The sequence below is a fragment of the Bolinopsis microptera genome, chromosome 9, assembly GCF_026151205.1.
Source record: "Bolinopsis microptera isolate Bmic1 chromosome 9, MBARI_Bmic_1.0, whole genome shotgun sequence".
Classification (NCBI taxonomy): domain Eukaryota; kingdom Metazoa; phylum Ctenophora; class Tentaculata; order Lobata; family Bolinopsidae; genus Bolinopsis; species Bolinopsis microptera.
The window spans coordinates 10,858,581-10,886,050 of record NC_087080.1 but is presented as its reverse complement, the minus strand read 5'-3'; the positions used below and the strand labels follow the sequence as shown (position 1 = coordinate 10,886,050).

Below are 27,470 nucleotides of genomic sequence, written 5' to 3'. Positions count from 1 at the left end.
AAGATCAATTCGAGAGAAATCTTAGTTCCCAAAACAAGAACTTGATGTTTTTAGAAATAAAATAACAATATTTCAGCATCAAAGTATCAAACAGTTCCCAGGTAATTTGACACTACTACATAATTCAATGTACTAAATAATTCAATATTTTAAAAACGACTTTAAAAACTTTATCAACTACTGCCTGACGTGACTCGTGTGCCACATTGTACCAACTCTCGCTCTTCGTCCACGCTTTTTCGTCTACTTGGCGTAGGGCGCGGTAAGATTTTATGTAATCACGCGCGTACTTATCGCGCGCTGTAGTGATACGTGCACATGGTCTTGTGGCTTCAAATGACCCCTGTAATCCATGTGCGGGGCAGGAGGGTCAAGCACTCTTTTTCTGAAATGAGCCTCCTGATCCATGTGTGGGGCAGGAGGGTCAAGCACTGTTTTTTTCAGGTTGACCCTCCTGCGCCATTATACTGCCATTGATCAATCTTCTTTAGGCAACTTCCAATCACTTTTCATCCATTATTAACGAATCCCGATAAACCCTGACAAACCCTGACAAACCCCGACAAACCCCGACGCACCCCGACAAACCCGGACGCACCCCGACAAACCCCGACAAACCCCGACACACCCCGACACACCCCGACAAACCCCGACAAACCCCGACAAAACCCCGACAAAACCCCGACAAAACCCCGACAAAACCCCGACAAAACCCCGACGTGTCGAGGTGTGTCGTATCATGTCGGGCCCACCGGCTACATGATGCCTACAAGGAGAACAAGGAGATAAAGGTGCTCAAGGAGCTAACCACTACTGTTCATGGGATATGTGCTTGTTGGAAGGAGCAGAGGGTGAACCTGGTGCAGATGGTTTAGACGGAGAGAATGGGCCAACTGGAAACTCGGGGGATGTTGGAGCAAAAGGAGAGATGGGTAGAGAAGGTAATGCAGGACTTCCTGGATTTCCAGGAGTTAAAGGGCAGAAGGGTGGTTGGGGAATGGACGGACAGAATGGTTCACCTGGATCTAACGGAGAACGGAATTGTGAACCTGAGAGCTGTGGTGTAAAGCTTGGACATTGTTACGGTATGGGAAGTAGCACCCTCACAGTTCAGTGTAGAGAGGGATATGGAGCAAATGCTATTTGGCGAAATTCCAGGTTTTGGGGTCTAAAGTGCTGTAAGATCGTTGCAAAATAAGCACATTTGTATCTTGGCTCTTGCCAGGGATCCAGTAAATTTCACTTCCAACATTTTGATGCAATGTCATGTGGATTGTAAGCTCATGGCTAGTTATAGTTTTATGGATAAAGACACTGCAATCAAATTTATATACATATCACACATTTAAGTTTTTAAAATACTAAAACTAGTAGACTGTTTAACTGAAGACTATTGTCTTTACTGCTTGTGTAACCAAAGCTATGTCCTAAACGCTAGTTTAAATTTGCTCTCGTTCCTGTTCTTGTAGATGTCGTGCTGCTTCTATCTTTCTATGTTAAATACATATTTTCAACCGTGGATAGTAATAAATTTCATTTACTTGTTTAACTTCCGCTTCCCTAAATGGAATGAAAATTCTACTTCAACAATGCCCATGCTACTTTTATTAAATCCGTATAATATTTAACCTTGATCCCCATCATTGGTAACTGAATGCTTCGCGACCACATATTAGTATTACATCAATTACAAAGGGCAACTGCAAATTCTTAATAATACTGTACTCATCTCCGCAGTTCAACCGACATATTACTAAGGTTAATATTCTGTTCATGTTCGGACGGTAAGCACCACAGTTAGTTGGAGGAGCGACCTAAACACTGTCAATATCGGTTGCCTATCTTAAACCCCCCCCCCCCCCCCACATTAATTTTGTGGATTTCAAGGCAGCGTTCGATTCTATCAGAAGGGACTTAATTTGGTGCAGTATGAGACACTATGGGCTGCCTGAAAAATATGTCAGAATATTTCAGTCATTTTTTGGGGGTACCATGAGTGCCGTGAGGGTTAATGGGGAGCTGACAGACTGGTTTGATGTTAACTCAGGCACAGGTCAGGGTGACATTCAAGCACCTCCTGTCTTTAATTTCTGCCTAAACTTTTCTGCATTTCTGGCTGAGACCAACAAGATCATCAGTCAAGGCGCAGTGCTGCAGAAAGAGATGAAGACGGTCGAGGAAAAGGTCATTCTGGACACCGATTATGCTGATGACATGGCTATTATGGACAACTCAGGGGAAGGCCTACAGGAATCAACTGATCTATTAGTTCATTACAGCTCCTACGCTGGGCTCAGAATAAATGCAAAGAAGACCCAATGCATGGCTGTAAGCAAGTGCGCCTCCCAGCGACCTTTCATCAAGGATGATTGTATTGAGCTGTCGGTTGAGGGTGAACCCGTCGAGCAGGTTAGCAACTTTGTCTACCTGGGTGCAACTATTAGTGGGGATGGGGCAATCAACAGAGACCTGGATGTCCGTATCCAGAAGGCTAATGGCGCCTTTCATCAGCTCTGGAACATTTGGAATAGCAGAACTATAAAGACTCCAACCAAGATCAGGATCTATAGGGCTGCTGTCCTCACCATCTTGTTCTATGGAGCTGAAGTCTGGAACACCACCAAAAAGCAGATGAAACGTTTCGAGGTTTTCCATCAAACCTCCTTGAGAAGGATTCTTAGGATTAAATGGTTCTTTCATGTAACCAACGACGAAGTTCTTAGGAGGGCTGGCATCAAGTCAGTTGAGACTTTCATCAGTGCTGCCAGGCTACGTATGTAGTTAGAATGCCAGACTCTAGACTACCGAGGTTTCTGTTGAACTGGAAGCCAAACTATGGAAAGAGGTCAAGGGGCAGACCCCGTAAGAACTGGAAGTCCTGCGCACTCGAAGATGCTGCTAAGTTTACAATTCAATTAAACAAATAATGAAAACATCGACAACGACACAACAGAAGCTTTGGCTACCAACCGAGTACAGTGGAGACATATGTTACGCCGCCAACGCGATGTGTGTGATGCAGGCCACTCCAACGACTAGGAGGAGACCTTACCATGTAACATGTATGTAACTTTATGATGCTGCCTCAACGCAGTAAGGTGTGTTATCAGTGTAGAAATGCGCAGTGGCAGTGAAATAAGGAATGTGCTGTTAGAATGGCAGGTGGTTTGAAATGTTGTCCTGATTCAGATTGTTAATTTGAGCTGTAGTTTTGAGTGATTATTGACTATGTTCTTTGTGATTTACGTAATCCAGGTAGGTTGTGGAGTAAAAATGGTGGCCATTCATCGTTGCAGCCAGCACTTTGCAAGTCTAGTAGTACTTTTTTTGACGAATTCTTATATATGTTGATAGAAAATATACTGGATGGGCATGTAATGCGAGTGTTATGCTCTGAAATAGCGAGCATTGGGCCTTTATAAAAGATGCTAGATCTCAGCTCAGGTCAGTCTGTGAGTAAATTGATAACCAGTCTAAGTTTTGTTCGTGTGTCGTTCCTTGTTTGGGTGTGTTAGGAGGGAAAAGTTCTGAAATCGATTTAGGTAACAAACTAGACATATTTCGAACTTTGTGCAGTAAAATAAGTGCGTTTTTAACGATAACCCCTTGAACGGTTAAGACCTCGTGTTCTTTAAATGCTAGTTTTGTGTGCTCTGGCAGTTTTCCGTCCTTGTAGTAGTAGTTCACATTTCCGGCCATAACTGCCCTCATACCTTGTTTTTGTTTAGCAAAAAGAGATTCTATAAGAGATTTTGAAGCAAATCCCCAGACAAGTGAGCAGAAGTTTAAATGGGACTGAACAAAACTTTGGAAAAACTGTAAACGGGCCTTCAATGGCAATTTATGTTTTATCCTGTACATCACCCCAATAAATCTTGACATCTTGCTCCTCAGTGCTTTTATGTGGTTACTCCAGTTAAGCTTTTCATCTACAATTACACCAAGAAACCGGGCTTCAGTTTTACGTTCTAATACAGTATTTTCTATTTGTACTTTAATCAATGATGGTTCTATGCGCTTTTTCGAAAAAATCATATAACACGTCTTTTTTAGATTTAGTGCTAAACCGTTGGGCGTTGCTATTAACCCACCGTGATAATGTTTCCGTTAATTGGTTGACCCTTAGCATTAGTTCTTGGACATTGGAACCGTTAATAATGATATTTGCATCGTCTGCGTAAAGTATGAATTTTACCATCATGTTAGAAATACCGGGAAGATCGTTGATGTATATGACGAAAAGTAAGGGACCTAGTATGCTCCCTTGTGGAACACCATGTACAATAAGCTTGTGGGACGAATGTGAATTGTTTATTGCTACATATTGGCTTCTATCACTTAGGTATGACTCAAACCACTTTAGAGCTATTCCCGTACCGCCTAGCCTCAGTCTGTCAGTCGTAGTTAGTTACCACAGTCCACGTCACAAGCACATGCAATTTAGCTGTTATCTACATACAGATAAGAGTGGACAAACGTACTACAGAAAGAAATGTGTGTAATGTGAAAGAAATTTGTGTAATGATTATTTGTTTAAATTTTAAATAACCCAGCGATTTCAATATAATACGTTTTCTGGAATAAAATTCCTATTTTTTCCGAAAAAGTACACGGGTTGTGATATACTCTTTTACTAGCTGCTAACCAGAATAACATTTACCTTAGGATGAAATTATTCGTGGATTTAACTGGGGACCAAGAAAGAGGGCAAACGGTTTGCCGCAAACCGGTTTAAAATTTACAATTGCAATATAATTGATAACTTGATTAGTTTTTGGTAATTCTTTCAGATTGGTCCATGCCATAATTCGTGAGTTTTTTATCTCGCTTCAAAATGTTAATGCCATAGGAAAGTTTAATTATTGCTGTGTGCCATGCTGGTCGTACTGATGAGCGATTTCAGTTGGTCGAATAAGTGTTATCAGCCTATCTGTTCATTGCTCTAATTTCGTAGACACTTTTTTTAACGGCATCAGTGTTTGGTAGGTTATCAGCGTATAATCATACATGATGCCCAACTGAATCTTTTCTAATTGTCAGGAATCGACCGGGACATGATTTCAGGCCTGACCAGGACCGGGACTGGGACCAAGAATCCTGAATTAACCGGGACCGGGATCATAAATCAGTATTTGACCGGGACCGGGATGAAAAATGTGACTTGACCGGGACCGGGACCCGGACTGGGATAGCTCAAAATTGACAATCCCGGTACCGGAATTCCCGGTACCGGGAATTCCGGTCGATTAATGGTTAATTCATGATCATAATTTATTACTCAAACTTGTTTAGCGATTTTAAACATTGTTTTATTTGGCTCAGAGGATGTTTAAAGATGAAATTCACAATGAATGAAAGGAAAAACTTAAAATCACAGTGAATGAAATTATGTAAAAGATCCCGGTCGATTGACCGGGAACGGGACCAAGAATCCCGAATTAACCGGGACCGGGACCGGGATCATAAATCAGCATTTGACCGGGACCGGGGTCCGGGACCGGGACCGGGATAGCTCAAAATTGCCAATCCCGGTACCAGGATTCCCGGTACCGGGAATCCTGGTCGATTCCTGCTAATTCTATGCTCGTTTTATCCATGATTTTAAACTTTTCAACATCTGACAATAATTAGTTGATGCCCAGAGTGATTGATGTATTAATTTCTACCTCATAAACGTGTTAATTTAGTTGGTATCCTTTATTTCTTATACTTGATCAAGGACAAAAGAAAATCGCGATTATTTAGGCCAAAAATCGCGGTGCAGCGAAATGCCAAACTAGGCAAAAACGCTGCGAAAATCGTTAACTAGCTTGTTAGTCTAGTTAGATTAGCTATAAATACTGACCAGTGCTTGCTTTTAGATCAGCCCTTCCAGACGATCTCGAAAGTTCCTCCCAGCTCGCCAGAACGGAACTCTATGTTCCACTTCGAATCTGTACTCATAGTCATATACATAATATTATTAGTTAACTTGTGTTAATACCATACTAGACGTAATTAAACGAATAAACCCTGTTTACAATGAGATAGCATCACGTGATCGAATCACGTGTTTTGATAACAAAGGTGGAGACTAAGGGGTATGGAGCACACTGCTTTTCGTGTGTTTTATAGACTGACCATGAGTCTTAACTAAGTTAACTCTGAAGATTATCTTTTGTGGGGACCGAGCCGAGGGCTCATCGTCCGAGTATTAAGCAGACACTCCTGATCACTATGTTTGTAGAAATATGTCCTTTACCCTCGGCCTCATGAGCTGTTGTCCGTATAGATTGTCTTAACAATTGATCGGTGTTCTCATGGTTCCAAATCTCATGATTCAATGTCACTTAACAAATTAACTCCTAACTAGCCTTATGCCTAACACATTATTTTATTTACCAAATGGGGTAAGTCGTCGTCATGTGAATGTTTGCAGTTTTCCATACATTGATTGGGGTGTCTAGTAGTCAAGGTTGGTGAGGTTAAGTAGAGGTTAAGTTTTATATCATGTCTAGTGGTCAACTTTATGTCTAGTGTCAAGTTTTAGGGACGTTTTTAGCTAACAATGTTACGTCAGCAGACGAGTGGGTTAAGAAAGCTTGTGAAAGTTGATTCCTAGAAACCAATCATTTTCCACGATTTATGCTACCCTGATCATTATGAGCCAAGCATATTTTTTTCGGTTTACTTTACTGAAGTCCGTACCTATTAGTAGTACCTACCTCTTGATACACGATTTTGGACTAGAGGCTTCCCCCTTGTATTGCAATCTCGGAATACAGGCGGTAGCTCTGCAGTAATCGACCGGGATTGGCAATTTTGAGCTACCCCAGTCCCGGTCCCGGTCAAATGCTGATTTATGATCCCGGTCCCGGTTAATTCAGGATTCTTGGTCCCGATCCTGGTCCCAGTCAATCACTCAAATTTGCCGGGATTTTGACCGGGATCTTTTACATAATTTCATTCACTGTGATTTTATGTTTATTACTAAACAAGTTTGAGTAATAAATTATGATCATGAATTAACCAGTAATCTTCCGGGATTCCCGGTACCGGAAATCCCGGTACCGGGATCGGCAATTTTGACCTATCCTGGTCCTGGTCACGGTCAAGTCACATTTTTCATCCCGGTCCCGGTCCTGGTCAAATGCTGATTTTTGATCCTGGTCCCGGTCCCGGTCAATTCAGGATTCTTGGTCCCGGTCCCGGTCCCGGTCCCGGTCAGGCCTAAAATCATGTCCCGGTCGATTACTGGAGCTCTGTCATCAGAGGTACATATCGAGAATTACTTGGAGTCGAAATTTTTTCAAAGTTTTCCTTTTTATTTGTCCTTGTACTTGATGAAAACCCGATTCCCAGTGTTTGATATGTTAACTTCTTTCAAGTGGTTATTTGAATTTTAAATTACCCAGCAGTACAGAAAGAGTTTGTAATTCTGTTGCTATTTTGGTGACGCAATTTCAATAAAATACTTTTTCTGGAAAAAATTCCTATTTTTGCCGAATCCAAAGGGTACACAGATTGTGTTAAATTACTCTTTTACTGCCTGCTAACCAGAACAACATCTACCTTAGGATGAAATAATTCGTGGAAGGGTGAGAAAAAGATGAAAGTATTACTTGCTACAGTGATCTTGTCTTGTTATGTTAACAGCATAGACGTTTGCTGGTCTGGCTGGAATGGGTTGCAGAAGGATTATAGAGGTAGTATTAAAGAAACCATCTCAGGAGAAACTTGCATGAAATGGACGGATCAGAATCCTCATGCTCACAGCAGAACAGAGGAAAACTATCCAAACAGCGGCCTGGGTGACCATAATTACTGCAGAAATCCTGACAACGAACCTAATGGAGCTTGGTGCTACACAACAAATCCTCTACAAAGATGGGACTACTGTCCTGTCCCTTCATGCACTGAGGATAAATGCTGGGACGGTCTGCAGAAGGACTATAGAGGACCACTACAAGTAACAGAATCAGGTGAACAATGCCAGAAATGGACGGAACAGTATCCTCAGGAACATAGCCGCACCGAAGAAAACTACCCAGAAGCAGGACTTGGAAACCACAACTATTGCAGGAATCCAGACAACGAACCCGCCGGAGCTTGGTGCTACACAACCAATCCTGATAAACGATGGGATTACTGTGATGTTCCTAAGTGCCCATCAACTCTTGCCAAAAAGGATTGTTGGGATTCATTGCAGAAGGACTATAGGGGTGGTGTTAAAGAAACCATCTCAGGAGATACTTGCATGAAATGGACGGAACAGAATCCTCATGAACACAGCAGAACAGAGAAAAATTATCCAAACAGCGGCCTGGGTGACCATAATTACTGCAGGAATCCTGACAACGAACCTATGGGAGCGTGGTGCTACACAACCAATCCGTTACAAAGATGGGACTACTGTCCTGTCCCTTCATGCACTGAGGATAAATGCTGGGACGGTCTGCAGAAGGACTATAGAGGACCACTACAAGTAACAGAATCAGGTGAACAATGCCAGAAATGGACGGAACAGTATCCTCAGGAACATAGCCGCACCGAAGGAAACTACCCAGAAGCAGGACTTGGAAACCACAATTATTGCAGGAATCCAGACAACGAACCCGCCGGAGCTTGGTGCTACACAACCAATCCTGATAAACGATGGGATTATTGTGATGTTCCTAATTGCCCATAAACTCTTGCCAAAAAGGATTGTTGGGATTGCTTGCAGAAGGATTATAGGGGTAGTATTGAAGAAACTGTTTCAGGAGAAGCTTGCATGAAATGGACGGAGCATAATCCTCATGCTCACAGCAGAACAGAGGATAACTATCCCAACAGCGGTCTGGGTGACCATAATTACTGCAGAAATCCTGACAACGAACCTATGGGAGGCGGGAGCTTGGTGCTACACAACCAATCCTGATAAAAGATGGGACTACTGTGATGTACCTAAGTGCCTGTCTGCTCATAATGGACTATTAGCAATTTTATTAACTATTTCTTAGTTTTATTTTTGGAATGTTAATTTTGATTTTTTGGGTTAGTCCCAACTTAAAAGTGGTGTTAATGAATATCAACTACCATATTATGATTTCGTGTCAATTTAGTAGCATGTAACCAATGATGACAAAAAATATATTTTTTCCGCATTTAAAAAAGTCTTTATGATTTTCATCCCAAATAAAAGTTATTGCACATCTACTCCTCGCAACTCTTCTTCAAAAGACTTATTAAAAGTGACAAAAAATATATAAATTGGCAATGATAAAATGAAGGTCACGCTATAAAATGAAGGTCACGTGATAAAATGAAGGTCACGTGATAAAGGTCCACAAGTACCTGAGTTGGCAGGAGAGAGCTTGATAACAAGAGAGAGAACTGTGAGAGTGTGGCTAACCACCGAGCATACCTTCCTCTGGACATACTCTTCAACCTGAAAAACACCATTATAATATGTTTAACCAAACACAATGATTTATTTCTTATCGCTCTATGCTACGTACCAAGCTTTATATGGTACCTACTAAATGCGGCAAACAAACAGGAATAACCATAACAAGAGTACAATATACTCATTGTAATAATAAGCATACCACGTGAGGAAACAGTAGGTATCACGTGTGTTTAAAATAAGGAATTTATTCAATAATACAACGAATCTCAAATTTACACATTCCACACATATGACATAACTCACATTGAGATTATCGAGAGCGGAGCACCAGGACACGATGTTTAACAGAGTGTGGTGGGCGGGGCCAGTGTGGAGGGCTGGTAACATGTGCTCTTCTATCAGCGTCATTAACGGAGCTTTGCATTCTTGGCGTTCTTCCTACCGAGATAAGGAAATAGTTTGGAAATTACTGTACTCTAATAAAATACGACTAAAATACCACTGAAATACTACTGAAATACTACTGAACAAATACTGAAATACAACTAAAATACAGTATGTACTAAGATAGCGAGTGTCTCTGCGTATTAGTTCATGATCATCATAAAATAATACAAACTTTGAACACTTAAAGACAGATCTAAATCCCACTACATTCCTACCTGAGCCTCATTGTAGATTTTCATAACTTTAGCGATGACAACAAGAATGGACTTGCACATCTTGAGCTTGACAAGAGCGTTCTCAAACCTCCACTTCTGGATTCCACAAAACACATCCCTCAACACGTACAGCAGTATCAGTACGCCCTGGTGGAGATTTCATAAGTTAGTTTCGTTTCACAGGAATTATAGATTTGACAAGTTAGTTTTTTTTTTCCGCACTATTATTAGCGAGATATTTCTGAGGAGATCTATGCTGAACTTAAACTATCTAAACACGTGACTCAAACATATATACCTCGGTTAGGTACTGATCGTTTTTAACAAACTCTGCATCCTCACAAGCTCTCTTCAGGAGTTTCAACAGAGCTATAGTGACTGGAAACAAGGTGTTGGGTCGTTCGTAGTAATTTAGTATCTCTGTGTACAAACCCTCCCAGGCTGCTAACGTGTTGTCACTCTAAAAGAGGGATTATAAGAGGGGTCACTCTGAAAGAGGGGTTAGAAGAGGGGTCACTCTAAAAGAGGGGTTACTTGTTTTTGAGAAACCGTTTGATTTAGAATGTAATATGTTATGACTGAAGAATTAATAGAAATTTAAAGAGAGTAAAAAGAAGAGAATTCAGTGTCAAGAATCAAGATACGTATAAATTATGAAGTATTAAGATTTTAGCTCACTAGATACAAACACTCTAACAACGACAAAAAGTCTGGACAACATTCCAAATTTCCTGGAATCTCCCAACTTTACTGACCCGAGGTAAGAAGTTGATCTTGTAGAGTGCATTCCATCCAGTTTTGTGAGGAATAACAGAGATGAGTTTCAGAGCAACTGCAGTAAACTCAACGTGGGTGTGGGTGTCTGTTCGCAGCTTTGGTATTATTGCTGTTATCAGGTCTATAGTCTTGGTTAGTACCTGGGGATATAATCATCTTTAATATAAGAGATTGCAGGGTGTCCAGGTTTTTTTTGAAAAGGAAATCTATGAAATCTATGAATATTTCTGTCGACAAAGCCTCAGCGAGACGTGACGATCAAAGAGGTCGAAGATTTTGCCGGATGCCCGATTTTGGGGAAAAAAAGTGTTTTATGCAGTGCCACCGGCGAAAATTCAGTTGTTTTTATCCTTTTTGGCTACTTTAGAGTAACTTTATAGTAACATGAGATCCTTTTAATTATATATTATATTATGCGAGTACCATTTATTACCTCAAATACATCAGGGTAATGTTTAGTTAGTTTGTAAACTATTTTTAATATCTCAGTCGACCTTGTCAGTCTCCAACAGAAGTGCTGATCAGTAGTCGTCCCTGTGTTAATTACTGTTAATTCGTGTTAATTACTTTAATTAATTACAGTGTTATTCAAGAAAATTGCTGTTCCCAACGCGAACGGAACAGCAACATTTCACATATAATAATACTTCCAATAAAAAATAACATTGAAAAGTTACGATCGATAAAATGGTATGACCTCAATAGCTAAAGTTCAGTTCCACGTAAAGGATCATAAATCTAAGTATTTACGTGCAGCGTGTTTACATACCGGACCACTTGGAAAGGAACGCCAACTCGTTATCAAGATAACTAAACAAGCTGTAATCATACAACCACTGCACTATCACAGTTGTAGGGCGCGTTTCGCGCAGATTGCACTGCGTGTTAGGTTTGGCAATGAATTCCCCGCCGGGTGTTAGAGCTAGGGGAGCTGGGTTAGTGTACAGCCAATCTTCGTCCGTTTCAACCACAGTCGAGTTGAAAACTGATTTTTGAACCTGAGATAGGGAAACGTAATGCAAGGCTTGAGTAAGGTGTTATTAGAACAACAACTTTCTTATCCAAATTTAGTTTCATAGTAAATAAACTGAAAAATCGGCGGAGTTACACAGTTCTTTTAAAAACAAAACAATTGATAACAGGGAAAATAAAATGACTTGACAGTTTATAGACCAGATCAGACCAACCTCAGCGGTGAAAAGCGAAAGGGAACTAGCGAACTGTACAAGCCTCTCACAACTAGCAGTGTTTTTAGCTAAACTATAACAGATACTGGTGAGGGGCTTGTAGGAATGTGGGAATGTGCTAGCAGCCGAACTGAGGACCACACCCACACCCTTCTCAGCACAAGCATCCCAGAATTCTAGAGATAACACATCCTCTTTCAACACTTCTGATATCTAGAAAAGAAGGACTGGTCATATGAAAATATACTACCCTGATAAAGTATGATGTCAAGGTTATTGGCACAATAATTTTAAGATTTACGAATTCAATAAGTTTAGAATATTCTCGAAAGTTCTCTTACAACTTGAGCCAATGACGTGGCATCTCCCAGTGTATCTTCATGAAATATAGTAAGAGTAGTTGCCAGGACTTTATAAACTGTAATCCTGGAGAGCTGCAGGGTGACAGAACATGACTGGAGAGCAGGAGATTGAAGGAAGGCTAACAAGGAGCCCACACCGCCCCCTTTTAAACCCTGCTGTCCTAAATATCTGGAGTGAGCTTGTTCCTTGTTTGTGGTTGCTAGAGCGTACCGTAGGACCGCCCAGGATATGAAGAGAGGGGCGTTGGTGCTGTTACAGGGTAGGGAACTGAACAAGTCGTTCACTTTCTCGTAGGCTGCGTTGTCTGATCCCAGGTAATGGCTCTCCAATGATTCTCTGTCCTGATAATTGTACATATTTGTTTCACTTTACCCAATTTTAATGTTAATCGTTGTCTTCTGAAATTATCAAATTATCATAATCAAATTATACAATATTCGATATGAACAACAGAAAATAATAATTTAGAGCAAGGAAGCAAAATTTATCAAACCTTTTCAAAATGTTCAAAGATGTGTTCCATGCCTAATCCATCAAATGTCAAGATGACACTGAGTCCTGCGGCCATTACATCAGAACTGGACAACAACTGCCCGAACAGTAGCCTGCACTGATTCAGATAGCTGTCAGCTGAGTGTGGAAAGTGATGATTGTAAATTAAAAGTGTTCTTAGAATGACTACAACTTCATTTTTTAGTTGTGAACTGAAAATTGTCTTTATCGAGTGCCCAGATAACATATTTTCATCTTCTGCGGTTATGTGAAAATAGTCTGGTACAAGAATTTGCTTGACTTGGTCCAGTATAGACTGTCTTATATCAGATTTGTTCATTTCTTCGATTTCTTGTTTTAGTCCAGAGAACAAAGGATGATCCTCGTTTTTGTAATGCGACAAAACGTGGCTCAAGCAGTTCAGACTTGACAGTCGCTCTGCAAAGTAAAAATGGAGAAGTCGTATGAGCAAGTTCTGCTGACTTAACACATTTTGTAACGCATTATTAAAGGAAGCTGGGGTGTCCTTGTACTCCACTGCAAGATACATCTGAAAGATCTCAAGACACTGCACTTCATCGAGATTCAACAAAATGGATGCCTTTTTAACGAAATCAAGTTTGTTTCCTTTGATGGTTTTGTTGTTTTCAAGTTTAGTTTTACTTGCAGATGAAGGAGGTTTGAAAAAAGAGACTCCCGACAATATTCTGTCTCTATTCCTCCGTAGTTCCGCAAGAATACTTTCTTCTTCTCTAATTGCAGTGTTACCATTGAGGACCCTCCACAAAGACTGAATACAATCCATCCTATGTAGCAACAATTTCACTGAAAAAGAATTGAGATATAAACGAGTCATATTGATTGCTAAATGAGTATCTACCTTAGTATCAAATTGTAGAATGATTGTATCTAATTCAAGTAAAGCAGCATTTTAAGAATAATATTGAGGCTTGAATTTACAGAATTAATAATAGTCGGTCTAACAACTTTGACAGAATTTTCACTCAGTCTAATATCTTTTCAAATTTAATAAGAGTAGATCAATGACCTTGTTAGTAAGGCACATTACAATGACACTGTAAAAATTATGAGAAATTAGTCATTCAATATATTTTGGAAAAGGCACATCTCTTAAAAATGATATTATTGATGCAGAAAAACCTCAAACTTCTCAACCTCTAAAATTAATAACTTAAACAATTTTAAAATCCCATAGTCTCACTTTTTCTGTTTTTTACCCTTTGCACCACCCTTGATACGTTTCTCAATATTGGCTTGTCTCTTTTTCTGCTTATCCTTTTGAAGTTTCTTCTGTCCCCCTGTTCTTACATCCCATTCCTTATTGGATTTTTTCTTGGAATGTTCTTTGCGCTTGATAGTTTTGGCAATTAGCTCTGGATTGTCCTTCTGCTTTTCACCTTTAGCCATAGCAATCGCCTTGGACCAGGCTTTATCTTGTAGCAATGATACAGATTTCACATCAGTTGATTTTTGTAATTTGGAAACCTCTTTCTTTTTCTTTTTAGCCTCATCTAACATCTTGACAAGATTCTTTTTCTTATTTCCTTTCTTTGCCGACTGCAGATCAACTTCACCTTTTGTTTTAGTTTCAAATTTACTGAACTGTATATTTGTAGTGACAGCTAAATCTGTTGACGGTCTCTTAGTCTTTTTCTTGTCATCATCAAGAATGGAAGTTTCCAACCTGACTGCTTTCTCAAATGTTTTCTTTTGGCCCTTCTTTTCCGTGGCTTTCAGCAATCGATTTGCTTTTCTCCTTTTCAGTTTAGTTGAGTCTGAATAATTTCTGGAAACTTTAGCCAACTTTATCTTTGTCTGCAGCCTTTCTTTTAATTCTGATATATCTAGTGACTGAACTTTTTCAACACTCATGACTTTGGCTTTTTTGCTCTTTACCTTGCTACTTGCCTCATCATTTGCCTCAAGGCTTTCAGCTGTAGTTTTCTCACTAACAATTTCTTTCAACTTTCGTTTCTTATTACCAGAAGGATTGTGTTGATACTTCTTGGACACTTGTTGTTCAGTGTATTCCTGATGAATTATCTTTGGGAGCATTGATGATAATACCGCAAAGTGATCATACTGTTCATCAACTGTCATCTTTTCAACCTGTGAGAGATTGAAATGTTGTCAATGCTTAAATGATATGATATGATCTGTAATTAATATTGTACACTTTTTTAAACCTCGATTTTCCATATTAACATAATTAACATTAATTTATTGTACCTCTTCTTTTTCCATCAAAATTTTTGAAAAATGACAAAATAATGTATTGCTTTAACGACTAAATGAAGGAGTAAATTATAAAATGATAAATTCAATAAAATCGAGTGATACAATTGACAGAGCACAATACACAGGTAACAGATATGGGCCATTGCTACCATTAATATGTTCATTTGTGTCCCAAAACAAATAAGTGATGCCTGGAATGTCCAAGCTATATAGGTGTAATATATGAATGACTAAATTGTATGACTTGATTGAATAATTAAATTTGATATCACCTGAAAGTGAGGAATCTAGGTATGAGGTTCCTTGACGATATTTTAAATGAAATTTTGAACTCTGGAACTAACTAATTATAGCATGGGTGATAATGAGACTAGATTCTTGTCATATAACTTCATTCTCAACTTCAGTAATTCTTTTATATGTCTGTGGCTACCAGATTCCTACATGCACAAAACATGAGTCTAACAGGTAGCCAGATGCAGAGCTACCTTAAAACCTATACACAAATCTAAATATTTCACACTTTACAGCAGAAGCATGGTCTAGTGGTTTAATCTCCAGACAACTCGCCCAGAGTTTAAATCCTGTTGATGGACATTACTGTTTTGGCAGTTATGGATACCTCTATTTACTGCAGTAAAGAATACAGATCAGCAGAACACGATACGGTAGCCAAACCATCATTTAAAATGTTGATTCCCAGCCAATTTCAGATGTTAGCGACAGGGCCTTTACAATACGGCTTAGCCCTGATTTAGGGAGGAAGACAAAATTGGGAACTAGTATTGTGCAGTGGCGTAACGTTACTTTGTGCCGCCCCCCTGCTGATTGAAATTTGCCGCCCCTTTTCCGCCCCTAAAATTTTGTGTCCCTAAAAAAAAAAAAAAAAAAAAAAAAAGGTCGGGTACTTTTTTTGCCGCCCCCTACACCTTTTTGCCGCCCCCTGAAGCAACAATGGTACCCCAAATATTTTTTTCACGTCGACTGAACGCTAAATTCGACAGGGTAGTACACCAATAAGGCGCTTTTTCCGTGAAATCAGACCTACAATCCAGGAAAATGCCGCCCCCCTAAGGTGCCGCCCCCCTGCTAGCAGGGTTAGCAGGGGCGGTTGTTACGCCACTGGTATTGTGTGGAGAGAAAGAATATGATCCAACTACGACTCGTCTCATAATTCGAAACCCCAACTTACCGTACACGTTTCACCTTACTACTTTTCTTGCTCCTTGACTGATGGTAAATTAAGGTTTTACTGTAGTAACAAGAATTTCGCCGTGGTTAAACCACGCACAATCAATTTTCCCTACGATGTACTTGTACCATTAATTCTTTTGAGTGAAAAGTGTGACAGGAAAAATTGCACCATATTTACATACTATGTTTTTTATATATGAGTGGGATTCGTGCATGGTAAAACTTGACGATTTATTTGACCAATGCAGCGCCGCGCATAAACAATAAATGAATCCAGAAAATTGCGGAAAATAACTTTGAGAAGGAGGAATTTCACTGTAATTAATTAACACATGGCTAGCGTTGCACGCAGCATAACAGACGCTTCCTATACACTTAATTATAGGGGGGTGGTCTATATTGCGAAGGAGCAGACTTTTGTCATCATCACAGGTCCATTGGGCCACCTCATATATCCAAACCCGATTACTTATTCCCTACGATCTTTTTGCCTTCGGCAAGAGTAGGGAAAAAAATTATTCTATCACAATTCTTTTATAAAATGACTTATTACTATTGGCGAAACACCATATTTAGGTAATTTGTAGTTTTACTGAATATTCAAACAATATACACATGATATAGCAATGACCCTATATAAAATTCTGTAAAGATGGTACAAATTTAAAAACTGAGGTAAAAATAAAACCCTTTGTAATAATATATATAAAATCCACTAAATCACATCACAACAAAAAGCAGTTTAGACCCCCATCCAACAAGCACTCCATGACCTTTGAGGGTTTAAGAGTGTTGATCAGGTTAAGGTCCAAATCACTTATTGCCGTGGGTGGAAGGGTTCTGGTACCTCTGTACCCCCTGATAGAGATTATACAGGTTCTGAGTAGATCAAAACGCAGTCTGCGTCTGACAAATGACATCACATCACAATACCGTTGGCCTTTCTTTAGGCTGATCTTTTCAGCAAGATGTTTTAGAAACTGCGAAGCCTCAGTTGCCATTCCTCCTGTAGTACTGAACACCAGTGGTGTGAAGGTAGCCTTTTCTACATTGAGGACTCTGTCATTGTACTCACGTTTTTTGTTTTTCTCGTGAAATTTGTACATCTGTGAGATGCTCTTGTCACTGTTGGACTGGGCTTGAGGGTGAAGTACCCTTACATCTGTGAATGCCCTGTCCAGCGGCGACCAAAACGATCTCGCACTGCTTTTAGTTGTTTTACTTGTTGAAGATAAAAAGAAAATAGACACAAAATATGGGACCCCTCTATTAGAAGTATCTTACGACCTCATCCCTGCCCCTGTGATGGAGTAGATATGTATATATTTGGTTGTTTATATTTCATAATAATAAATAAATACAACTTTTATAAACCGCCTTATAGCTAAATCATATAACTCGATATAATTTAATCCTGGAGATAAACTCCAGTGCTTTCTAAAGCGGCTCTTACATTAACTGAGCTTAGTTTAATTGAAAATTAGACATGACAAATTCATTTTATCTATGTAAATGCAAAATCAATCAAATGCTAGAGAAAAGAAGTATGTTTTAAGTTTGGTCTTGAAAGATGTAACTGACTCAGCTGATCTTATGTCGTATGGCAAGGAATTAAATACTTTAACTGCACAGTGACTAAAAGCTTTCTCTGTGTTTACATAGTTAGGAGAGGGCGGAAAACTAAGGTAAAAATAATCATTATCAAGACGTACATTTTTAAAACTTTGCTGCCTAGGAGATATCAACTCTTTTAAGTAAGGAGGAGCTATATTATTTAAACACTTGTAGGCAAGTAGGGCAATCTTAAAATCTATTCTAAATCTAACTGGTAGAAAATGAACTTTCTTAAGTAGTGGAGTAGTGTGTGCCTTTCTTCCTCTCCCGAAAATAAATCTTACAGCAGAATTTTGCACCTTCTGTAAACGACTTAAGTCATAAGAGCTCAGTCCAAAATATACGCTATTGCAATAATCAATTCTAGAGAGTACTAGAGCATGAACAAGCTGAATCTTAAGGTTAAAAGACAGTTTTGATGCAATAAACCACAAATTTCTGATCTGAATATTACATGCTTGAACCACTGACGTAATCTGATCACTCATTGAAAGATAACTGTCCAAATACAGCCCAAGACTCTTCACAGTTCCACTAACAACATGTGGCTCTTGATCCTTAACAATCTGTAGAGAAGCTGGAATATTTTTTGAGTCAAATTTAGAGGATATAACGATGACTTCAGTCTTAGAAGAATTCAGTTGAAGGAAATTGTTTGTCATCCATTTCTTGATATCAGACATACAGTGTTCCATATTGTGCTCTAGCTGTGATGGGTCATCAGAATCAAGAGTGAAATACAGCTGGGTGTTCATATAATACTGGTAGCAGTGAAATTACTTGTGTATTGTGCTTTGCCAATTGCATCACTTGATTCAATTGAATGTACATATATTGTTTGAATGACCTTTTCAAAAAAATAATTAATCAATAGTCAAATTATACATTGAAACAACAATCAAAGGTAGGGAAAAGGAATTTCGAAATGCAACCAATGAAACAATAAGGTTTTCCTTCAGCGCTCGATTTTACACGGTGAAGATTAGCGAAAATTTGCTGGGCGGCGCTCAGCCTGTCATTCCGCCGAATATTATGTTTATGAACATAATAGCCTGGGGTTCCCAGGCAAGCGAAAATATGCGCGGCGTACCTAACATTTTTGATTCACGATGTCAATCCTTCGCAGCTCGGTGAGGCACAGTGGTGCATCTCGCCGATCTACCGAAGATGTGGTTGCGAGAAGCATTATTTGATGCGCGCGCGACCCAGTAGTGCATCGCGCTACAACTAACATTTTAGTTTCGTTTTAAAATCTTTTTTTACCACCATTGAATTAGTCATTTTAAAAATAAATATGAAAATTTGCAATTGCTCATGACATCGGACATGTCATTTAAATACTAAAAATAAAATGTGCAAAAGTCCCAAATTAATTAGCTCCTACTTGATTTACAATGCAATGTCGATCCTTTGCAGCTCGGCGTGGCCCAGTTCAGTGATGATCATGTATTTTGATTCTTGCCGATTTAACGAAGGTTGCGAAAAACATTATTTCATGCGCTGCTTAACATTATTTAACGGGTGATACTCGTAAAATATAAATATTTGTTTCAAATATTAGATTGTTGACGAGTCCAATAATTTAATTATTTGGCGCGCATCTTGGTAGGTTATAAACCTACTTATCTGGGGACCGCAGGCTATCATGTTCATAAACATAAAATAGAGATTAGGCGGAATGACAGACTGAGCACGGCCCATAACGGGTGATACTCGTAAAATATATATTTTTTAATATTAGGACCGTCAGGGAGTCCAACTCGGCGCGCGTCCTGGTAAGTTATAAACCTACAAAGCTTAATTGACGATGTCAATTCTTCGCAGCTCGGTGAGTTGCGCATTTCGCCGATCGTAGCGTGGTTAAGTTGCGAGTTGTCATACGTTGTATGACCCGCCGCGCACGAGTGAGTGGCTCCTATAGTGAAACGGCGATGGGGGGTCATGACGTGATACAAGTTGCGAGAGGCATAATTGAGTGCGCGGCGCAGCCCAGTTACGCATCGCGCTATTATACAAGGCGCGGCCCGCAGTAGTGCATTGCAGCGCTAAAAATAAAGTATTAAACTCGTACCGCGACCGGTTTAGTCTGTAGTCGGGATGATAAATAATAATTAATAACTTTAAGTTTACACTTTTCAGTCGACTGTCAACTGTCACGTAACTTTTGCAACCCGTTCTCTAGCTGGTCTTGCCACTTGAACGATTATTCGAAACGGTAGCCCTTTTGTTTGATCCCAACCCTTACCCTAACCCAATTCCTAACAAAAGCATTTGACGAAACCCTAACGAGAAATTAAAGCAATTTCCTTCTATGTTATAGTTTAGTTAATTTTAGTTATACGCACAGGTGGGGCAAAGTCATATTACGTGATGATCGAAACAGTTCTTCGTCGATATCTCGCGAGGAGAACATTTAACCCTATGTCAATGTGATATGTCATGGGGGGTAATAATTGGAATCAGTGTTTGAAAATACTGAATACATCGCACATCGATCCAAGTTGGTTTCAACTGTCGGGGGCCCTTTTAGACAAATTTCGAAGATCGAGTGTAAAGTGATTTCAAATTATTAGCACGCACGGATCGCGAGGGTGGTCTGAAAACCCGCCCCAAGGCTAAATAGATGGCGGATGGCCTCTAATAAGTTATTTATATTATATTGTCCATTAATTTCAAAACTTTTTCCTCGAATATAACTGATATTTTTCAAAACCTTAATTGTATCTTTTGTCATCCTCGATGAAGTCAATAATTGATCGCTGGACAAATTACGTGGTACGTCAAAATGGTGAAGTTCCGCTCATATTTGAAAATGGGACTGAAATACTAGTATTACTGTTTGGTGATATTGTCCATTTTCAAAGTTTTGTTTTTCTGTAAATTAAAATATTGCATCCGGTACCTAAATTTGCAATTATATTTATTATTTATGTGTTGTCACACAGTAAACTTGTCTTTGTACAATAATTCCACCAAAACAGTGAAATTTCGGTCAAAGAAAGTGTCGCATACTTGTCCCATTTCGGTGATTGTCCATTTTTCAAAGCTTTCTCCGAGATTTTGACTTTGGATACTTCAATTTGTTTTGCTCCTCTTAAAACGAAAACTGAACGGCATTCGCTCGAAATTAAAACCAACATTACCTAAAATCATTCGAAAATTTTAAATAAACACCTAGTTGATGTTTGAGAACTTATTTAATTGTAGTTATCAATATTATTTGCTATGAATGGATATTGTATCGTTTTGCTAATGCTATGTATTACAATTGTAACGTTTGAGTGTTAGGCAAACCTATGAAATGTCACTATTGAAAAGTAACAAAAGATTTATAAATAAAATCTATATCGGCAACCGTTGTATTCACAATTAAAAGCTGCGTTCGCGTTATTAATAATTAATTATAAATTTGTGAGTAGCCCTTCCTGGCTGTTGCGTACTACGTCAACGTGGTTGTAATTAACTTTATGTAACTGTATATTGTAATTTTAAAATCATACGGGCATTATTATAAAAGCAAGCGATCTAAACTCTGAAGGCTTCTTTTGTCGTGCATACGTGTTTTAATTAATTACAAGTATACATTTATTACTCATACTGATTACGTTATACCTCAAGCTTCAAACGAAAACATCACACACAACACAACATTCAGTAATCCACGATACCTTTCCAATGCATTATTCATCAACACTGTGCAAAATGCAAATACAATGGCGTATATCAGAATCTACTCACCAGTCACACTACCTACTTTCTAAGTATACCTACATTTGAGCTGATTCCCCGACTTTGTATCCTCACCCCATCTTACTAGCTGCTCCCTCCTAGTTTCTGACTACTCGACAGACACGTTGACATATGAAGTTTCGGAAGTTGTATACTTTTATTACAGTGACCTGTTTAGTATGGTCGACACTTTGTTTGACCAGTGTGACTTGTACTGACTATATTCTTTATTGTACATCACGGCGTCACGTACACCTCATTTTTCTGTGATCTCGACAATTTGGCATTTCTTTGGCAGCTGTGACATCAGTTCGTTTTGGTGTAATTTGATTTGTTTAGTAAAATAAATACTTTGTAATGTTCAGGATATGATGCTGTATGCTGTAGTTTTGTGAGAGTTTTAATCATTAATTACCATTCCGAAACGAGATTTAAGCCTCTGTGTAAATCAGTAATTAATTGTAATGTTGCTGCTGTTGCATATGTTTAATGTGCTTTCGCAAGGAAATCCTCATCATGAACATCAGTCTAAGAATTAGAGTCAAGGTCGAATTATTCTGTGACATGCATATGTAGGCGAATCTGAAACTCATCTGCAGACGAATGACTGTAGTCGTACGACGTACGTAAATGAATGGTCATTATATGTCTTCAGTTCTCAGTCACTAAGTCAGTCGGATTCCTAGTAGTAGTACTACTACTAGTAGAATAGTAGGAATATCTCTACAGAACACCCTTGGAGCCTATCCCCCCCCACCACTGTAGCTCGTATCGGAGTATCAGTGATAAATATGATTCCAGAATATTTTCCATGAAAATTTAAGCAAGCAACTTAGCTAAATCAAACCTTAATTTATCAAAATTATGAATAATGCAAATGCTTCATAATATTTGTAATTTCTTTCGATTAGAAAAGCACTTCGTTCGTGTTGTCGTGAGTAGTGCCAGTGGTACGCTTAATAAAACTTTTAGACTTAGAGTGCAATTACCGAGTATTTTTTATTTAGTTCCCTACCGTACGCTTATCACAAACCCAACATTTTGCTTCACAATATAGACATTTTGTCTTAAACCTTCTCGTTGCCCAGTAAAAATAGACAGAAATTAATACGCATTAATGTTGTCTATTTCTATCACAGTGCTACGTCTGTAATACATAATAGTGAAAAGAAATTCATATTATGATGCACACAATCTTCTATTTTGGATTGTTGCTTCAAGGAATGAAAGATCCTGATTTGGTGGAAATATTCCAAATCTAAATGCTAAACTCTCTGAGTTCCAATCAAGGCGTTGTTAAAGTTCGAGGGTTTAGTCCGTTCCAAATGTTTGCAAATCTTTTAATCCTATCGCAAAGTTAAAATACAGAAGACCCCTGAGTTTAACATGACTTAGTTTTGGGGCGAAAATAATTTGGAATTGGAGACATCGCTAATCAGCATTCGACTACATGCACGTAAAAATTTACGGGCGTTTCTTAAGTTATTTAACGTTGAGATCATACTTGAAGAAAGAAGCACTACAATATACAGCTACAAACTACCAAATTAGTAGAACACCTACAACCTAGAAACTCGCTTTCCATAAACCGGGATGAATGTTTCTGCTAAAAATGGGAGATCCACTGAAGGGTATAGAGTTTCAACACTTCCACGTTTAAGTTCGAACTGTGCACTATTGCACTATGCACAGCACGCTCGGAGCACACAGGATCCAGTTGATATAAATTAAATAACTACTAGTTATTATATATTATTATATTAGTTAATGTACTGTTTAGTTTGGTACTTTTAGTTTTACTACTTTGCCTCTGTAGCTGCCAAAATTACTCGACCAGGAAATTGGCAGCCTGCCCGTTCTTTGTTTACACAAATACGCATATGTCATCACCAATTACCGATTTACTGTTAACAAGCTTTCACGATTGGGTATTTTTGCTGCTACTTAAATGTATTTATCTGCATTGTTTCGTTATTTTTCTGGACATTTTGTTTTAGATCAACTCAATTTCTTGCATAATCAATGCTGATTTATAATCAGAAATACTTTCGTTTTCCTGCAAGTATGGAAATCTCTTGGTATAATTATATCAGTATATCACTCATAGTGATATGTGATAGCTAAATGAGGAAATTTTAGGAGAACCTTACTTCAAAGAAACTAGTAATGGAATTTCGAAACGATCTTAGGATCCATTAGGGGGGGTACCAATGGCATAGAATGGAGAAGAATGGCATAAAAATCATCAAATGGCATAGAAATTTCATGGCATAAATGGAAATTTTGTTTGGCCAATTCTCCATTTATGCCAATTTATGCCATGAATTTAGGTCTTCATATTTGACCTTTAGGATGACTTTAAATTCGCAAATATTATTAGTACTTGAATAAGAGACATGTTTCATGCTTTATAACGCTTGGAATGATCGTTAAAGTCAAAGATTCATATGACAAATAAAGAAAATAGAAATGTATTATATCAAATATGTACCAAACATTTCACTATTCAAGAAAAGCAAATTGTGAGATGTTCAAAATGTACAGAATACAAACATTGACAACACAACGATTTTGAATGTCATCAAGGAACAATGCATCTGATGTATTTGTCTTCGACGAGTAGCCAAACATTAGGAGATCCATTGATTAGGCTATGTTCCTGGCAGTAGTACTTCATCGGGCATGACTTATAAGAAATAAATCTAACCACTCCTGTTGCAAAGTCCTGCTGAGATTTGAAGACTTTAAGAGTTTCTGTACTGCCAGCTTTCAAAACTGTTGAACATCCGCATTCAGGTTGATTGTATAAGCGAACATCAGAAGACACTCCAAACGCGTCCCCCTTGAATCTTGAAAGACGAGATTTTGTTGATAAAGTGCTTCTTCCTCCATTGAGCGTGAGTGTCTCAAAATACCGGAAGGAAAGTGTTCCATACTTATCTGTTGATATCGTTTCTCCATCATCACAATCATCAACTCCAGGTTCTACCTCATAAGCTAAGTCGTCCTCATCCTCGAGGCATCCAGCTTCGTCATCTACAGCTTCCCAAGAAAGTTCTTGGCCATGGACGATTGGCTTCCCACTCCGTTCTTCAGGATCTGCGACTGCGGCGAACACAGGGAAATTGTTTCTTTTCCCTTCTCGAATGCAGTCCCTCGATGCCCTGTCCAGCGTTTTTGCCAACTTGCCTAGGCTTATCATACCACCAGTCCATTTCACTCGTTCTGCTTTCTGGCCTGCAGATTTAACCTTTTTGAGGTGAACTGTAGGATGCAAATTGCAAAACTGTACTTCACGTGCATGTGCAATTGCAGATGTGTCTTCATGTAATGATAAAGCACTGTACACATTCTTTCTCTCCATTCCATGGGCCATAGTTATCGCATCCATATTTCTTGAGCGACCAGATGAAAAAGAAACCCGAATAAATGCAAACAGCTGCTCATTCTGATCACTTCCAAGGTAATAAGTGACGATTTCAGCATTAGGGAATTGCTTCTTCAGCAGAGTTAAATACAAAACAAGACCGTCACAAGTACATGTAAGATTAAGGTACGTCTGATTCGTTATGCTGACAGTTGAGTAAGTTTTCTCTTTCCAAGTAACGAAAAATGTTTTTTCTCAAACAGTTCCATTTTAATATTATACTTTATAGTTTAGAGTCTAATTTGGCATGATATCAGATCATGTGATATTACATGGCCCCATGGAGAACATTGCCAGAGCAATTGGCCAGGGAGCTCCATAGAAGTAAGGGGCCTACTCTAGCCAACAGCTCTAATACATTTCCTTCCTCAACTTCATTTTCTTCATTTAACTGCTGCTGCTGCTCAGCAACTACTTGATAGCTGGCACAGTGACAATTGTCTGCGTAGTGTATCTGTTAGCCTCAATTTTGCCTCAAGGAGGGAAGGTAGCCTCAATCCAACCTCAAATAAGTTTCAATAAAGTCTCAATAACCTTCGGGCTACAATTACAAGTTTTATAGTGGGTCTATAACATGTTTCCGTACATTAAAGTTAAAACTTAAAATGCGGTCGAATCATTTATTAGCCTCATTTTGGCCTTCTACAAGAAGACTCTGCGATTTCTGAAATGTTGAGCTTGAAGAGGATGAATAAATTTTTATTGTTGACACATTAGATAGTCACAATACCGAACATGCTCGAAAATATACACAAAAGTATACTTGTTAGCCTCATTTCACCCTCTCACAAGGTGGTTAGCCTCATTTTCACCTCGAAAATTTGAAGCTTAAATACCGATTAAATATAATCCCAAGGAATTTCATGTGCAACATGGATATCAAGTAACGTGTGAGCTGTTAACCTGTTTCCGTACATTAAAGTTAAAATGCGGTCGAAATATTTATTAGCCTCATTTTGGCCTCCTACAAGTAGACTCGGCGATTTCTGAAATGTTGAGTTTGAAGAGGATGAATCAATCTTTATTGTTGACATATTAGATAGTCACAATACCGAACCAACTCGAAAATATACACAAAAGTATATGTTAGCCTCATTTCACCCTCTCAAAAGGTGGTTAGCCTCATTTTCACCTCGAATATTTAAAGCTTAGATCTCGATCAAGTATAATCACTATGGATTATACTTGCAACTTGGATATCATGGACGTAACATGAGAAAGTTCTTTTTTGAAAGTGGTGAGGCTAATTTGTTAGCCTCAATTGTCCCTCGCAGTTAAATCACTCTTACTGAGTCTAGTGAGTGATCTAGGAGGTCGCCGAACATCTCATTTTAAAGCCGTATCGATTTTCTATACGCATTCCAAAAATGAAATGCGTAACTAAAACTCTAAAACAGAAATGAAATTACAGAAGTTTTAAATTTTTTGTCAAAAAACGAACTTTTAGAGGCGTTTCTAATGACCAGGGTCAGTACAATAAATAGAGATAAAGGTGGACAGTACTAGTGGGGTGCAGACTATTCGTTATTAAATTCTCAGTTCAAAGTTTTAAAATTTCATATTTCGAATGGCATAGAATGGAGAAGAATGGCATAAAAATCATCAAATGGCATAGAAATTTCATGGCATAAATGGAAATTTTGTTTGGCCAATTCTCCATTATGCCATTTATGCCATTGGTACCCCCCCATCCATTACACATTATTTACGTAATGTTTACGTGATCTGTTCAATTTTCAATGAATGAGTACGAATATGTCAGTTTTATAAAATAAAGTTTCCGTATTTCATTAGCCAATCGGATACAATTATTAGCGTTAAATTATGATTACCTAACTACCAGATGATCGAATAGTTTCGCGACATTAATGATTTAACATCTGCAGTGACGGGAAAGAATTATTGATATACGTTATATAAGTTATATAACTATACGTTACCAATATAACTTATATAAGTTATAACCACTCTTAAAAATCTTATCTCACAGATGATGGTGATACTAATATCGAATATCCGCTGATACAAAGCCTTGCTGTAGATGAATACCCGATAAATCCGTCTCCACGTTAGCCTTAGGTTTATCTCCAGCCAGCCATGCTGATGTAATTTCAGATGTTGCTCCTCCGAGACCTCCCTCCAGAGATTACCCTAAAAATCCTCTGTTTCCTCAGACTACCACAGATCCTGGAGCTCAGTCGAGTTTCACTCTACTTCAGAGCAGTTTGCCATGAGAGGTTTGTCTGGCGGATGCTAGCTCGACGGGACTATGGCGTGGTCATCCCAGACTCGAACCCTCAGGAAGTGTACCGACATTTCTATCACAAATACCGCAAGTTGGTCGGGGTTTACCGACTGTACTCCTTTTTCAGTAAACACTTACTCCAGATCCGAGT

General features: G+C 38.8%; 3 protein-coding genes across 4 annotated transcripts in view; 1 reads left to right on the top strand and 2 right to left on the bottom strand.

Moving 5' to 3' along the window:
• LOC134820354 (nucleoporin NUP188-like) overlaps nucleotides 1-13,792 on the bottom strand; it is a 40,367-nt gene extending 26,575 nt beyond the window's left edge. For both annotated transcript variants that reach the window (XM_063830665.1, XM_063830666.1), the window contains exons 1-10: nucleotides 12,853-13,792; nucleotides 12,338-12,700; nucleotides 11,997-12,209; nucleotides 11,579-11,807; nucleotides 11,243-11,343; nucleotides 10,788-10,949; nucleotides 10,331-10,492; nucleotides 10,033-10,179; nucleotides 9,674-9,808; nucleotides 9,316-9,409 (exon numbers count right to left, since the gene is read on the bottom strand). In XM_063830665.1, the coding sequence (XP_063686735.1) occupies nucleotides 9,316-9,409; nucleotides 9,674-9,808; nucleotides 10,033-10,179; nucleotides 10,331-10,492; nucleotides 10,788-10,949; nucleotides 11,243-11,343; nucleotides 11,579-11,807; nucleotides 11,997-12,209; nucleotides 12,338-12,700; nucleotides 12,853-13,707 (2,461 nt within the window). In that variant the 5' untranslated portion in view covers nucleotides 13,708-13,792. The remainder of the gene's footprint in view (nucleotides 1-9,315; nucleotides 9,410-9,673; nucleotides 9,809-10,032; nucleotides 10,180-10,330; nucleotides 10,493-10,787; nucleotides 10,950-11,242; nucleotides 11,344-11,578; nucleotides 11,808-11,996; nucleotides 12,210-12,337; nucleotides 12,701-12,852) is intronic.
• On the top strand, nucleotides 7,561-8,961 carry LOC134820627 (plasminogen-like). The gene has a single exon (XM_063831129.1). It carries the CDS (start codon nucleotides 7,589-7,591, stop codon nucleotides 8,666-8,668), a length of 1,080 nt encoding a protein of 359 aa, XP_063687199.1. The 5' UTR covers nucleotides 7,561-7,588; the 3' UTR covers nucleotides 8,669-8,961.
• A 39-nt stretch (nucleotides 13,793-13,831) lies between the features above and the next one.
• Nucleotides 13,832-14,977, bottom strand: LOC134820359 (uncharacterized). The gene has a single exon (XM_063830720.1). It carries the CDS (start codon nucleotides 14,970-14,972, stop codon nucleotides 14,070-14,072), a length of 903 nt encoding a protein of 300 aa, XP_063686790.1. The 5' UTR covers nucleotides 14,973-14,977; the 3' UTR covers nucleotides 13,832-14,069.
• Between the last annotated feature and the right edge of the window lie 12,493 nt (nucleotides 14,978-27,470).